Genomic DNA, 14,001 nt, shown 5'->3' with positions numbered 1-14,001 from the left:
GTGTTTCAGAGCTTTATGCAACTAAGTGATCTCTTAAGTGCAACTTAAGAAACTCTCACTACTGACCCCAACTTTATAATGCCCCACCCAACCACTGCCTCAAGCCATGTAAATTTACATATCCAAAAGTATTTGCAAACACATCATTTCAAAAAATGCTTTTATCAAGCTCTGTAGAATATAGAGGTTTCAAGAATGCATTTTGCTTTTTAAGGCTTATAACACATGGCAAAGATATGCTCATTCTTTAACAATAAGCAGTTATTTGCTGCTTAATAAGGTAAGACAAGTAGTCATTAAAAGTTTGGACTCTGCTGGTTGTTATGAAACATTAGGAAGGGAAATACAGTGTCTCTAGAAATGTCTCCTCAACTATTTTGAGAAAAATGAAGAAAACCAAGGAACTATAAATTAGCTGAAAAGACATGTACATTAACTGTTAAGGGAAGGTTCCTAACTGAGCTAGGAAGGTTGGAAAAACCTTTCAATCAAAGCAGTAGGAACAGAAGTCTTTGTTTTAACCACTTAAAATTAACCTTTATTAGTTGAGGAAGGGGCTTATACAATGAACCTACCAGACATAGTAGCGATAATGCTTTTTTGTTGTTGTTGCTGTCTTTCTGCTGCTGTGTCCCAGCTCTTCAAAACATAAGCAGGCCTACAAATCCTACTGCCATGAACTTTACCTTGTACTGTCAATAGGGGTGGGAGAGCTATAGCATGCCCAGGGTGCTATTCACTATGGCCCCATCCTTTGCTTAGATATTCTTTGTTAATAAGCTGTAAAAGGAATTACCTCAAGCTAACATACTAAGTCCCCATGCATTAATAATTTCCTTTGCACACAGTAAGCAACTCTGCCTTCCTCCTACCAAATATTTGATTTAAAATCAGGGATTTTTGCATAAGTTAGCAGTGTGTTTTACTGTTTGTCAACTAAATTAGATGCTAACTCATGGAATCAAAACAAGTGCAATCTAATTTTCTTGAATGGGGTTTTAATATTTTCTGCACAGTTTATTGATACTGATTAATAAATCTTTTGAGTCTCTGGATTAAAATAATAAATATATGTAAATAAAGGGGAAAATTTCAGTTTCTTCAGATGATCTCTTTGGGGTACTGTTCAAGAAAATTTGTCTGGGAGTAGAGTGGCAGTTAACTAAAATCTTCAGAATATACACCTCCCACCCCTACCACTGTATGATACACATTCTATTGGTTTACAAAAAATTCCTATTTTTTAATTAAAAAGAAAGGAATACCATGAGGCTGTAGAAAACATGGATACTAAACTGATGTTAATGAAAAAGAGTTTCTTATAAAACAAATGTTGCACATCACTACAGAAAATATAAATAAGTTGGTTCTGCAATTATCTACTCTTGCATTGCTTGATTTGAAAAACAGTAAACACTTACTGTCCCTAAACATAAACTTTAATATTAAAGAAAATAACACCATAAAACTTTTAAAATTAGGAATTTTTACCTGGTACAGGCTGTCTCTCATTCCATTCACTTGTGATTAAAACCTCTAGGATCTTTATGTGGTGTTCAGTATTATCAGAGCTGCAAGAGATGGATTAGACAGTAAGAAACAGGAAAAAGAAGTTTACTTTAGTGTTATTCAAAAGAATCGGAAAAAATACAGTAACGCTAGTAAAAAATAACGTAATGTAAAATAACAACGTACCTTGCTATCTGGAATTTGAAAAGCAGAGGGCTGAAAATTTCAGCTAGAGACCTTGCATTTAGGAGGTTTTTGCTGGAGGCTTGACAAAGTCTGAGGAAATGTTTGAGCAAATATTGGAGTGTGAGCCAATACTGGGGAGGTATATTTGGAGATCTGATGAGTTTCTTCAGCAACTGAGCATATTCCTCTGAGCTCTGGACTTCTGCAAGCAAACAGACAAAAAGCTCTTGATATCAGAACAAGAAAATTTAACAAGTAAAATGTAACTATATATGACTCTTTTGCAAGCATCAATCTTACAGAAAAATAATAAAAATTATGTCCTTTGTGAGTGCTGCAAGACTTGTTTCTTCTTTTGAAAAAAGTGAAATGCTCAGGGAAAAGTAAAGCACAAGTATTTAAAAGTCAAATGGAAACAGATATGCATTTTGGTAAAAACCACAATGTGTTCAGAGTGTACTGGTAGAAGTCTGTCTTGTGTTTAGCGTCACACATGATTGGGTAATTCTGAGATGCACAAGATAAGTCTCACAGGTGCTGTTCTAACTTTGAAGGTTACCAGTAGCAATATCCTGTCCTGGGACATATAACAGAATACTAGGCCCACGAGCTGAAAGCCTGTAAGTTGTGATTGTTTGAAACGACCACTATGGATGATGACTCTTACACGCCTGCATTTGTCACTTCATAATCTGTTAACTCCCAACATACTGCAGAACACCATGACCTCTAATACATTTACTTTGTCAGCACTGATAAAAAGTTAAAAATTAGCTTTCTGCACACAGATAAGTCCTTGATTTTTCCCCCACAGTTTTTCTATAGTCATTCTACCTCCTAAAATGCAGAGAACTGGGCTATCCCTATATTTTGCATTATGTTAACTTAAACGGGTAAGTAAATAATGCATGTCTAGATCTGAACTGAAACAGCTTCCACCAAAAGCAATGAAGGTATCTTTTTTTTTTTTTTGAGATGCTGCCAGGTTGTTCAGAATCTTCCGTGTTCTGTGGGGGACAGCTGGATCACTGGGTGCTCACAATCCTAACAAAAGCTCCTTTGTTTGACATTTGAAATAATTCAGTGTTCATACCTTGAGCTACAGAAATCATGTCACTGTAAACAGCTGCTGGAACGATGGGATTTGGCAGGTCCAGGAGATATCTCTTGAGAGCGTCTGATAAAGTGTGTACATCAAAAGACTCTAAATCCAATGAAGAGGCATCTAAAGGGAAAGAGCAACATACTTTTTAGACATTAGAAATTGGAAGAAATGTACAGGTTTGTGATATGAACTCTTTATACCAAGCCAAAACTGCTAATTAATATCTGGTTTATGGAGAACAACTCAAAAGACATAATGGAAGACACCAATATGCATCTTTGACATGAGGAATATACAGTGCTCAACACTATGTCCAGGCCTTTGGCATCCGATGAACCAAATGACTATCACAGCTTGTGTAGCCTTCTGTCATGTACAGTGCAGGACTGACCTCATAATAATGGTAGTGACTTGCTGGATGTTGGCAATGTTGTGGAACATCAGAATATTTTTAACAGGTCTCTGTTTTACCTGTAAATATTTTGTGTAAGAAGTAAGTATTAATCAAGGCTTTGCTCAAATGCAGGTTCTCTGCTGGCAGCTCCTTCTATTATGACTGGAAGCTTGATTAACAACTTGGGGCCCCATGTCTGTAAATATTTATGTGAGTAAGTGGAAACAAATAGACACGTGCAAAACTTGGTGCTTGGTGCACCATCAGTTGGGATTTATCTTGTAAAACCTGGTATCCTTCCAGCATAGTTATGACTTGAGCTGAGGTCTGAGAGTGCCACTAATTCTTAGCACTGAAGCAAGGAATATCAACAGCAAAAATAAAAATAGGAAAACACAGAAATGCTTAGTGTGAGCAAGATTGGCTTTCCTCCTAAAACATGAAAATCTGCTGCAGTAAAGTCCCAAATGTTTGCATGTTTGGTACAAGAATTTAAATATACCAGTGCTGACTGACTTTCCAGAGTAGCCAAATCCCTTGTAAAATAACTCTTGAGCCTATTTGGCCAGATTAAACCAAACTCAGCAGGAAGGTAGAGGACACAGTTACAAAGTGTGTCTACACATACTGTAAAATAAGGCATCCGAGAGAGTAGTGAAACACTTAGTGGTCCTCCTTCCCCTTCTTTTTTTTCCCCAAAGGAAAGCTTGCAGTAGGAGCTCAATCTTTGTCAGACACCAAAGAATCCACTTGAGAAAATTATGATGGAAAAACTTGTAACGTGGCTATGAATTCCACAAATGCAATGAAGCATCAGAGAATCCAACCACAAATTTCTACAAAACAGTTTTCAATAGGTCTGTTGCTCACAGGATGTTTATTTCATAATTCAAGTTAAGTCCTGATTCTCTCAGTGTTGACCCATTCTCTGAAGTACATCCCAAATTATTATAATGAATACACGAGTAAAAATAAACTTGTGGTACTCTGCAACTCTTTGGGTGTGAAGTCATAAACAGATCTTAACTATTCTGTCTGCTGAGCTGGCCAGATGCAAATCAGTTTTGATTTTAGAGCTAAGTAGCACTGTGTTGAAGCTACCAGGCAGTTATCCAAATTAATATGCAGAGCATTTTAACCATAAGCAGAACAGCACATTAATGCTGTTCATGGTTCAGAAAACAAAGCTGACTTGCACACTGATTGATCAAGAGAGCAGGCAGAGGAGATCGGGTCTGCTTGTATCCATGTATCTGGACGCCTACTGCACTGTCTCTGTCCTGGAAGACTCTGATAGTATGTTAAAGAGAACAGAGAAAGAGACTGCTACTGAAGGGTAAAGTCCTGATCTCCCTTCCTAAACCTAATTACATTTTAAAGAATACACGTAAACCACAAGTTTTTGATCTTAGGAGATAGACAAACCTTTCATAAAAGTGCACATTAGTTTCAAGGCTTAACAAGGGATCCAAATAAATTAAGAAATGTACCAATTTTGTTACTGTAAATAATATAATTAGAATAGTAAAAATAAGGTTTAGGCAGCTAGCACCACAAGCAGATCTCCTGTCTCTGCTTTCATGCATGTACTTCTCTCCCTCCACAATCAGTAGAGTACTAGATGCTCTTTTGATGTGAAGGAATGGTCAACTCATAGTATCATCTCTTGTTCATTTTACTAATAGTTGTAATTACTAAAACTGATGAGAGCTAATTTACAGTATGAGTTGCTTGCTTACACTGTTTGCCAATACGGCATGTAGCCAGTTTCCTTTCCTAGCTCTTGTATTTCTGTGCTCTTTCATGCAAGAGGAAGCTCACAACACACGTTGCACCCCAGCTTGCAAAGGCACGGTCAAGCACTCCTGCTACAATAGCTCCTCATCTCTCACAGTGCAACTGACTTTTGTCATGCCAGTATATTCTGGCATGAAAAAAAAAATAATACCAAAGAGAAGGAAGTATATTTCAGAGAAGTTGAATGGGTATGTGATGTTAGTGGTGTAACTGCATTTTACTGTCCAAAGCCTGAGAACCCAGGCTACTGCAGCAACATCAGATCAATTCTCGATTTCCCTTCCAGCATCATCTCTGTACCAGGCAAGCAACATTCAGCTATTGCCTCTCACCACACCAAAAAAAAAAAAAAGCATGCACAGGACTGCATGTAAACAATTGGCCATTTGTTTACAAAATATTAACCTGTAGCCTTACAGGAATAGTGCATCTTTCCCTTGCCTCTTAAAACAAACAAACAACTCCCCACCCTCACCGTCACCCCCCCCTACTTTTTTTTTTTTTTTTTTTTTTTCTGAGCAGCTAGACTTTTAGTCCTTGAATAAGCAAGTGGTCAAGAAATTATTAAAATCACTATTATTGAGAAAAGAACCATACAATAAAAAAAAGACAACCCACAAAAGCAAATAAATACTTTTCATATTAAGTGTAAACTTTACTAATTTATTTATTTTTTAACTGATATTTGCCTGATTAGTATTATATTATCCAGAATCAGATCATACATAAGCTGAGTAGGGGACCAAATAAAATGGTATCAGTGTGACCACAAAATCCATCTAGTGCTTTAAGGAAGAAAGCTGTACTTACCACATTCAAGAATTTGTCTTAATTCTGCTGAGCTGCTTGAGCCTTGTGTTACATACAAAGTTGAGCACTCCAGACCTTCAAAACAAAATCGATGGGATACATAAATATTCCAGTGACTGTTGCCATGAGACAACATACTTCTGTTTTCTTCAAATAAATGCCTACAGTATAAATTAGCAACATTCTCCCACCACCACCCTCCTACTGAATGTGATTGCTTTTCAAGGCTCTAAAACACTTCTTTACACATGCTAACTGCTGGATCTGCAGACAGAGCTGGACGTTGAAGCTCAGAGATCCCAACAGACCCCCATTCTTGGCATAATGCTCCACAAGATGACCACAGAAGGCCAGGACTAGGAAACAGAGGCACATATCCCAGGGAAGAAAACAGCCTGCAGGAGCAGCATGGGAGCCAGATCTTCTTTTATACTCCACATGAACGTATCTACTCATCGAAACACTAGGTCTTTTAGGTAGATAGAAGTAAGAAGCCCAAGTTATGCCACTGCAGGAATGGGACATGGACATGACAAAAGTTCTGACATTTTCAAGTTAATGTCAAAGACTTAACTGAGACTTAAAAGCATGCTCAACTTTTGCCACCCTATGTGGTTAGCAGTGACAGACAGTATGGAACAGGCAAGTCTTAGGCTGCTGTTGACTATTTGTAGAGCCTGAAACTTCACAGTGTATAAAGAGGTACGTCACTGGTGAGAGAAAATGTCTGTATATGCCCCATAATATGTCTGGCTTACACAAGTAACAAAAAGCATTGGTATATCACTATTCAGCCTACCTTTCTTTTCAATTGTCTCCACTATCTTGATGAGGATTGGTGGAGCAACATCAGGAGGTGAAAACTGCTCTGTAAGATCTGGAAGTGAAAAAGCTGCAAAAGAAAAAAGAAGAAGAAAAAAAAAGAAAAATAAGCCAAGGTACAGCTGAATTCAATTTCTATTTATGAAAATAATGACGCATAATGAAACCTGCTAATATTTAAGCATGGAACACATTCGTCTTATCAGCTGTAAAAGACTGTGCAAACATCCCACTTGTCAGGCCTAAATGAGAACACTCCACAATTTACCAGAAAGCTGTAAAAATGATGACGACTGTATTTTTACAGCATTTTCTTTCAGAGATTTCAATCAGTGCTAGATTCACCTTCCGTATTACACAAGAAAAGAAAATATAATAAAAGCTTGCCACTTATGGAAGGACAGAAATACAATGTGGGAAAAAAAAGAAAAAATTTGTTCCTGAAGCATTTACATCCACTGTGCACCAGATGAGGGAGCTAAACACATCACCATTTGGGAGCTGCTGATCCACTAGGTAAACATGCAAAAGCATGAAATAGCAGGAGAAACAAAAGTTCATATTCGTATAAAAGCTAAGTGATATGTGTATGTATATATTATGTATGTATATATATATATATATATTTCATTTTTCAAGCTTAATTGTATTAACAGCATAGTTTTACTGAAGCAGGAATTTTCTTTTCTACAATAACCAGTTAAGAATAAGGAGCAGTCTAATCAGAAAGAAACATTTTGTCAATTCAAATAAACCTGCATACTAATTCTGTACAGAGTCAGTTTTCATGCAACGTGATTTCTTCACTAAGACAACATACAAATTAATGTTCTGGTGCTATGATGTAAGGGATGATCTATCTCTAAATGCATAATTTTAACCAAAAGAATATTTTCAATGTTTTAGACAGGTCCTGGTGAATTTCTGGAAAGCAAAAACATTTACATAAAGATATTATTAAACAGCTGCCAGAAACATCTGGCATTCTTTGATGATTAATAAACAAAGCTTAATAGTTGAAGTAAAAGTTGCCAGTTGCCTAAGTGATGGTGATCTCTGGACAATTAAATTCATCATGGACTGATTGAGAACAATACTTAAACACACATACACCTACGTGTGCATGCACATTAACACACCATATTTCTAGAAGCCTGAAACTGAACTGAATTGTTATAATAATTAAATAGGAGAAGGAAAAAAAAAAAAAAAAAAAAAAAGAAGAAGAAACAATAGGAGAATATGAATACCGAGTTTTTATTGAAAATATTTTAGATAAGCAAAAAATTAAATACACCACAACTGAGAGAGCAGGCAATTCTGGCTGAGACCTTACCCTAGTTTGGAAGCATCAATGACATATCTTTTTAAAAATGCAAACAATTTAGAAGTGCAAAAGACAGGAAGTAAGTTACAGAAGAAATCTGGAAGTGAAGAAAATAGAAGAATGAAAGACAATTTACATAATATTTACAAACTAGGAGTAGAAGTAGATCGTACTGGTACACTGAGACATGCTACTTACAAAAGGAATCAGAATTATTGTATGAAAATGATGAAATACTTTCCAGTCCATTCATAACTGAAAAGGACATTAGAAAAATATCTTCTAGTTTAAACAGCTTAATTTAGGATGCCCAGAAAATGAGCATTCAGGAGTCCCAAAGAGTTGCCTCAGCAGATTTCTGGCCTGATGTTACTTTTTCATGACTCCTGGAACATCAAAACAACTCCTGGGGATCAAAGGAGTTCTAATGCTCTACCCGTACCCTGAAAAGACAAGATGACCCTGATGACTACACACTAATTAAATTGGGCAAATCTTGGGCAAAATAGAGGAACACTTGATATGAGATTATAATGATAAAACAATAAAAGGCTGCACTGTAAATAAGGACTGTCTGCATACCTTTTAGAGGATAGGTTTTATTAAAAAACACACACATTACTTCCTTCCTTGATGGCATCATAGAAAAAAAAATGCAAATGAGTTGACAAACTCTAAAGTTTTGTCAGATAGCAGACTTAGAACAACCCTGCAATTAAAGCCTACATACAAAGTGAATAGTTGGCTCTATAGGTGAAGCCAACCAGCATATCTCCAGGTGTAGTTATTAATGTAGAACAAACTACTCGTGGAGGCACAGATATCTTCATCTCTTCACATTGTTAAACCACTTCCAGGTGCCTTTTCGAACACATCCTTTATCTTAACATCATGTCTGCTTTATCAAACCCAAGTTGGGTTCAAATGCAAGACTTCACAGTCCAAGCAGCCTCTGCTGAGTCATGCTGAAATAAAGGCCATCTGATTTGTAAAACTGATATCAAATAATTCTTTTCAATCCTAAACTACGAGTCCATCTTATAGTAAAGGCAAATCTACTGAAAGAATAAACGAATTACTAGATCAGAAATGTATCAATGGGTGTTCTACAAAAACACTCCAAGTATGACATACTAATAGTGTCACAGAAAGCTAAGGGCATAAAATGCATCCTTAACATGGTAGCAAAACAGAGGTAGGTTTTAAGAACAGAGTTTGCATAGTTTTAATTACAAAAATAATTTTTTGCTCCCTTAGATAGCCAGTTACCTCACTCCTTCTTAAGTAACATCAGAGTAATTGCATCATCTCTGAACAAAGATAATATCTCATAACTCCAGCTGGAGGCAGCAGTTCTGTCTAAACTGAAATTGAGCAAGAAAAGGAGAGATGAATAGGGAGAAAGAGACAGAAGGAAGTCAGTCTGACAGACACTATTCAGCTGTTATCCCTTGTTTCAGGCAGCAGAGATGACTATGCTTTCTCACACTAACCAAAATGTGCCTTGAAATGATCGCAAGGGATATACTGCAAATGGCTATAAACAAGGCGTATTTAGAAAAATAATTCTATTTCTCAGTAGATTTAGATTTTTGTACAGGACAGATGAATTAGGATTGATAAACAAAGCTCAAACATTGAAGTAAAATCCAAGCAAACAAAAAGGGAAAATCTAATGTCAAGGGAAGATTTCAGTTCATAGGAAGACACTGCAGTGAAGAAAGACTATGGAACACAGTTTGTCCCCAAGGGACATAAAGAATAGGGTGGATGTATACCTTAACCAGATTACTTGAACAGGGAATGCCTCTGCATCTCCACGCTTTTCATCTACACTTTAAAGAGGGTCTTAGCTTATAAACTAAATTTCTTTCCTAATCTGTTACTGAATCTCTTTGTTTCACGGTATCCTTAGATCAATAATATTCTTAGATGATGATAATGAAAAGCTTTTGGAAGCACTTACCTTTACCATTATGTAAAATCTACAATAAGTCTACAGAACATGTGTACATAGAGAAAACATTGCATTGGTTAAAATAAAATATTTCCTACACTGGAAAAATATCAAAAATAGTAATAAAATATAAAAATAGAAACCAGGATTTCTGATCTCTTCTCTTCTTCCCTATATCCCATGCCAATTCTCCAAAAGCAGAATTTTTTATCCATTAGAGACATTGCTGAACTTTTAAATATGAAGAGAGCCTTTAAAATAATGAAAATCTACTCCATAAATACATAAGCTACAGAATACTTATGAATTTGACTAAAAATCCAGGATAATCACCTCTCTGTTAATGCTACGAATACATTAGTGAGTACAAGCTCAATAGCAAAAAGACACACATGAACATGAGAAAAAAGTTACTTTCAGCACAGTAATGACAGAACAATACATCTAAACAATACAGTTATAGTGCTCAACAACATTGAATAAATCCTCACTTTATAAGCATGGAGGAGATATTAACAAATGAATATTACTTACCCCTCCACATATTCTAGTATTTCCTACTCATTGCTGTCATTTCCCATATTATAGCATCATATTTCCCACATTATAGCATCATATTGTCTTGTACTTTAAATTCCCAAAATTTTGCACAAAATAGAAAATTATGTCCATTTTAAGCCGAAGATCTCGCAAAACACACATCTGTTAGAAAAAAAGAAGACTCGGCAGTATTTGCAGAACTGAAGCCAGTTTGCAACATCTACACAAAGGACAGCCAAATTTGGGAAGTGCCCTTCATTTTCAAAATGATTATAAGAAATGGCAGAGGCTAACCTGAAGAAAACCACAGCTAGTTTTGGAAAAACAATTTGAATACTGTAGCCAAAACACAAGGCATCCTTAAAGAAGTCCTAATTCAAGGTTAGATGTTCTAGAAGAAAATATAGCATGCATATTCAGATATTTCCAGAGGAAAAGGAAAACTTTCCAGATAGGTCACGTTTAGTAAAAGAGGAAGATAATAAATTCTGACATGCAATCTTCATTTAGTACCTGATTTCAAAAGTATCTTTTGCTTTGAAGCATGCTGTAGCACAGCACAGAGGTTTGGAGAACCAAATCCAGTCTTAAGAATCTGAGCAACTTTGTAGATCCCTTTACTACAATCCAGTATCAGTTTTTCGCTTAGAGCAATCATTTTTTTCCCCAAAATCCTGTGCTTTATTTTTTTGGAAATCCCACTGTCTCCAAAATAATAAGATTCTGAAAAGCTGTCATACAGTTTTCGTGTCTTCTTTCTAGTCACAAGCCTGGTAGTAGGTCTCCAGATAGTAAGGAAGCTTCTGATGACACACAATAAAAGCTGGATTTTCCACTAGCTCTATTTTTACCTTGCCACAGTGAGAACCAATGAGAGGAACCACAAGTCAGGGTTCTCTCCAATCTGTGAACTCTTCACTCTCCCTGATACAGACAGGCCTGAACAGCACTAAGGCAACCGCAACGTGTGGGAGATGAGAGCATACCTTACGTTCAAGGGTTGCCAACACAGCTACAAAGTGCAAGATGAAACCAGCCCGCAGCTGCACCTTTTGGAAGGCTTCTCAGTAAAAAGAGATATTTTAGAGTTAGTACCTGGCAACGACAAGTGGAAATTTAAAGCTGGAATTTGGCTTCAGAAGTTTCTGAGCCAAATCTTTCGGTACTGTTGGAAGAAGAATGAAAATGAATACATTAAAAAAAAAAAAAAACTAAAAAAGTTACATTAAAAAAAAAGTTACATTAAAATGTAACAACACAAACCATGGAAGGAAGTTCAATTTCTGGATATTTTACAGGAATTATATACTAACATTACTTGAATTTAGCTTTGAATCAAGATTACTCCATGCACTTTCTTTTTTTTCTTTTTTTTTTTTTTTTTCAGAAATGGCATTTAAAGTTGTTTATACATACTGCATTTGATGACAACATGACTGTACATAAAAGCATAGTATTTGACAGCACAGGTCTTAAGATGATCATAACTGGTTTATGTGTGTGCAGATACATTCTTTATATGTGTATCCACCTACATAGTGAAGTATGCAGTCACAAGATTTTCACATATCCATGTTTGAAAGTCATTCAGTATGTCCAAACATGAATGCTTTAACCAGCACTAAGTACTGTGCATGGGAAAAGTACTTCACCATTATCAGATATTTTCCCTGAAAGAGAATCTGAATTTCAGTGAGGATCCTGGCAGCCTGGCATTGCTGCAGAGCTGTTCAGGCAGTGGCATGTATTAAGGCAGCCTGGTGTACTTGGTGTACTGTGTGTCCTTCCTGCTAGCAGTCCCAAGGGTGGAGAGACAGCAGTGTATTAAGGGCTCTCATGAAAAGCCCCGTCTGTGGAAACCAGAGTGCAGGTCCTGTAACACTGGGAAGCACCAGGAGTGCCTCTGCAAGGCTGGTCAGGTGGCCTGGTGCTTCTCAGAGACCTTGGTAGTGGTTGCTCCAGACAGAGCCTCACTTGGCCTTCTCTGTCCCTCAGCACCCACCTCCATCAGCAGGGGACGCAAGGCTATGTGAACCTCACAGCCCATCAGGGAACGAAATCAGCCTGACTGACACAAAAGCCATAACTTTTAGTGTGGGGGCATTTCATGGCCCCTTGTACGTTTTGTTACAGTCTTAGGAAGCAACAGTTTCTGTAGAAACATTTGGTAGAACAAGTATGAGGGATCTGTGCTTTAAGTTCAAGCAAGACAGAAAAAGACTAGTCTGGCATTACAAATAAATACCACAGAGAAATTCACTCTGAGGACAGTAACCTTGCCTCAGCACCTGTATTTTTAGAGAGCTTAATGACATTTACCAAAAGAACAAACAAATACAGTATTTAGAACTGCCCACCTGTTATTAGAAAAAGGTTTTGACTGGACAGCGATGAAAGACAAGAAGGTGAGAGTGAAGACAAAGAAGTTTATGTCATTGTGTGTCATAGATAAATCAAGCACTACAATAGACAGTAAATTCAGCTGCAACTGTTGGAAGAATAAAAGACCTCTCCTTGTGCCCCTTCTGACCTAGGATGATTCAGGTTTGACTGCAATTAAATTCTCCTAGGGGCTGAAAACACCATTGAAAATGGCAGGAGTGCTCAACCACCTTTTCCAGTACTCATTTAATTAGAACTATTTCAAAAATATTAATGGGAAAATATGAGAGTTTTAAACTTCAGTGAATTTGACACATCATTATGAGTGGCTTAGTAAATCTGTCTACTATTACTTGCCTTTTATTTTTATCAGATGTCGTCAATCAGGCAGACTCTGTGAACTCAGAATACCACAGAAGCCATGGCTGATAGAGGAGACTACATCCAAGAGAAATGAAGAGAGACGAAGATTATCTGAGTACTAGAAAAAGAAAAGGTCTGTCCCACTAACGCTATCAGCCTTCAGGCTCACAAGAAGCCCATCTTAATGTAGGCTGAAAAATGTCTGCAAGTCAAGATTTATTACCGTATGAATGATCTCAAAGCTCTGAAAAGAAATGAAGAAATAGTGCCTGCTGGTGACCTTACGTGACTGAATTACAGCTGGGAAGCTTGATGGAAATACTGCTGATTCTAAAGCCCCATCAGAAAATTCTTCTATAATATGCAGCCAGCCCAGTTTACTTCTTCCATTTGTCAGCAGGTGTTGACTACATGCTAGAAGACAGTGACAACTTAATTCAGATGTTGTCTGCTAATGGTATGTTGAAGATATTAGCCTCAGTGAAAATAAAGAGCTGTACAGGAAAAACAGTTTACCATATCAGTGGTCAGTCCTCTTTTTCCTTCATCTACAATGGATAAACAGTCAAATAAAGCAGAATGCCTTTTCTAGGGCATCTCAATGGTAACAATTAACTCATGGATAAACAATACTCTCTTAATATTCTTTTGGACTTCAGTCACTTTTTAAAGCATTTGTATTTCTTCTGTGATCCTACATCAGACACGTAGGGGGACAAGAATTTTTTGAAGGAGTTTATTCCAAAAGATAACTGCTGTAATTCTTACCAACGTGACCTTCTGAACTTCAATCCATCCCTACACACTGA

General features: G+C 36.9%; 1 protein-coding gene across 3 annotated transcripts in view; it reads right to left on the bottom strand.

The window, feature by feature from the left end:
* The window catches only part of PIK3R1 (phosphoinositide-3-kinase regulatory subunit 1), a 59,063-nt gene that overhangs the window by 19,312 nt on the left and 25,750 nt on the right, over positions 1-14,001 (bottom strand). For 2 of the 3 annotated variants that reach the window (XM_084504296.1, XM_084504297.1), the window contains 5 exons: positions 6,601-6,693; positions 5,802-5,876; positions 2,789-2,920; positions 1,696-1,897; positions 1,492-1,571 (listed from right to left, as the gene is read on the bottom strand). In XM_084504296.1, coding sequence (XP_084360422.1) covers positions 1,492-1,571; positions 1,696-1,897; positions 2,789-2,920; positions 5,802-5,876; positions 6,601-6,693 — 582 coding nt within the window. Of the gene's footprint in view, positions 1-1,491; positions 1,572-1,695; positions 1,898-1,995; positions 2,107-2,788; positions 2,921-5,801; positions 5,877-6,600; positions 6,694-14,001 lie in introns of those variants that run through there. The other variant, XM_084504300.1, reaches the window with a different exon arrangement.

Source organism: Aythya ferina (assembly GCF_964211825.1).
Source record: "Aythya ferina genome assembly, chromosome: Z".
NCBI lineage: Eukaryota > Metazoa > Chordata > Aves > Anseriformes > Anatidae > Aythya > Aythya ferina.
The sequence above is the reverse complement of the archived record's forward strand: the minus strand, read 5'-3'. Positions and strand labels throughout refer to the sequence as shown.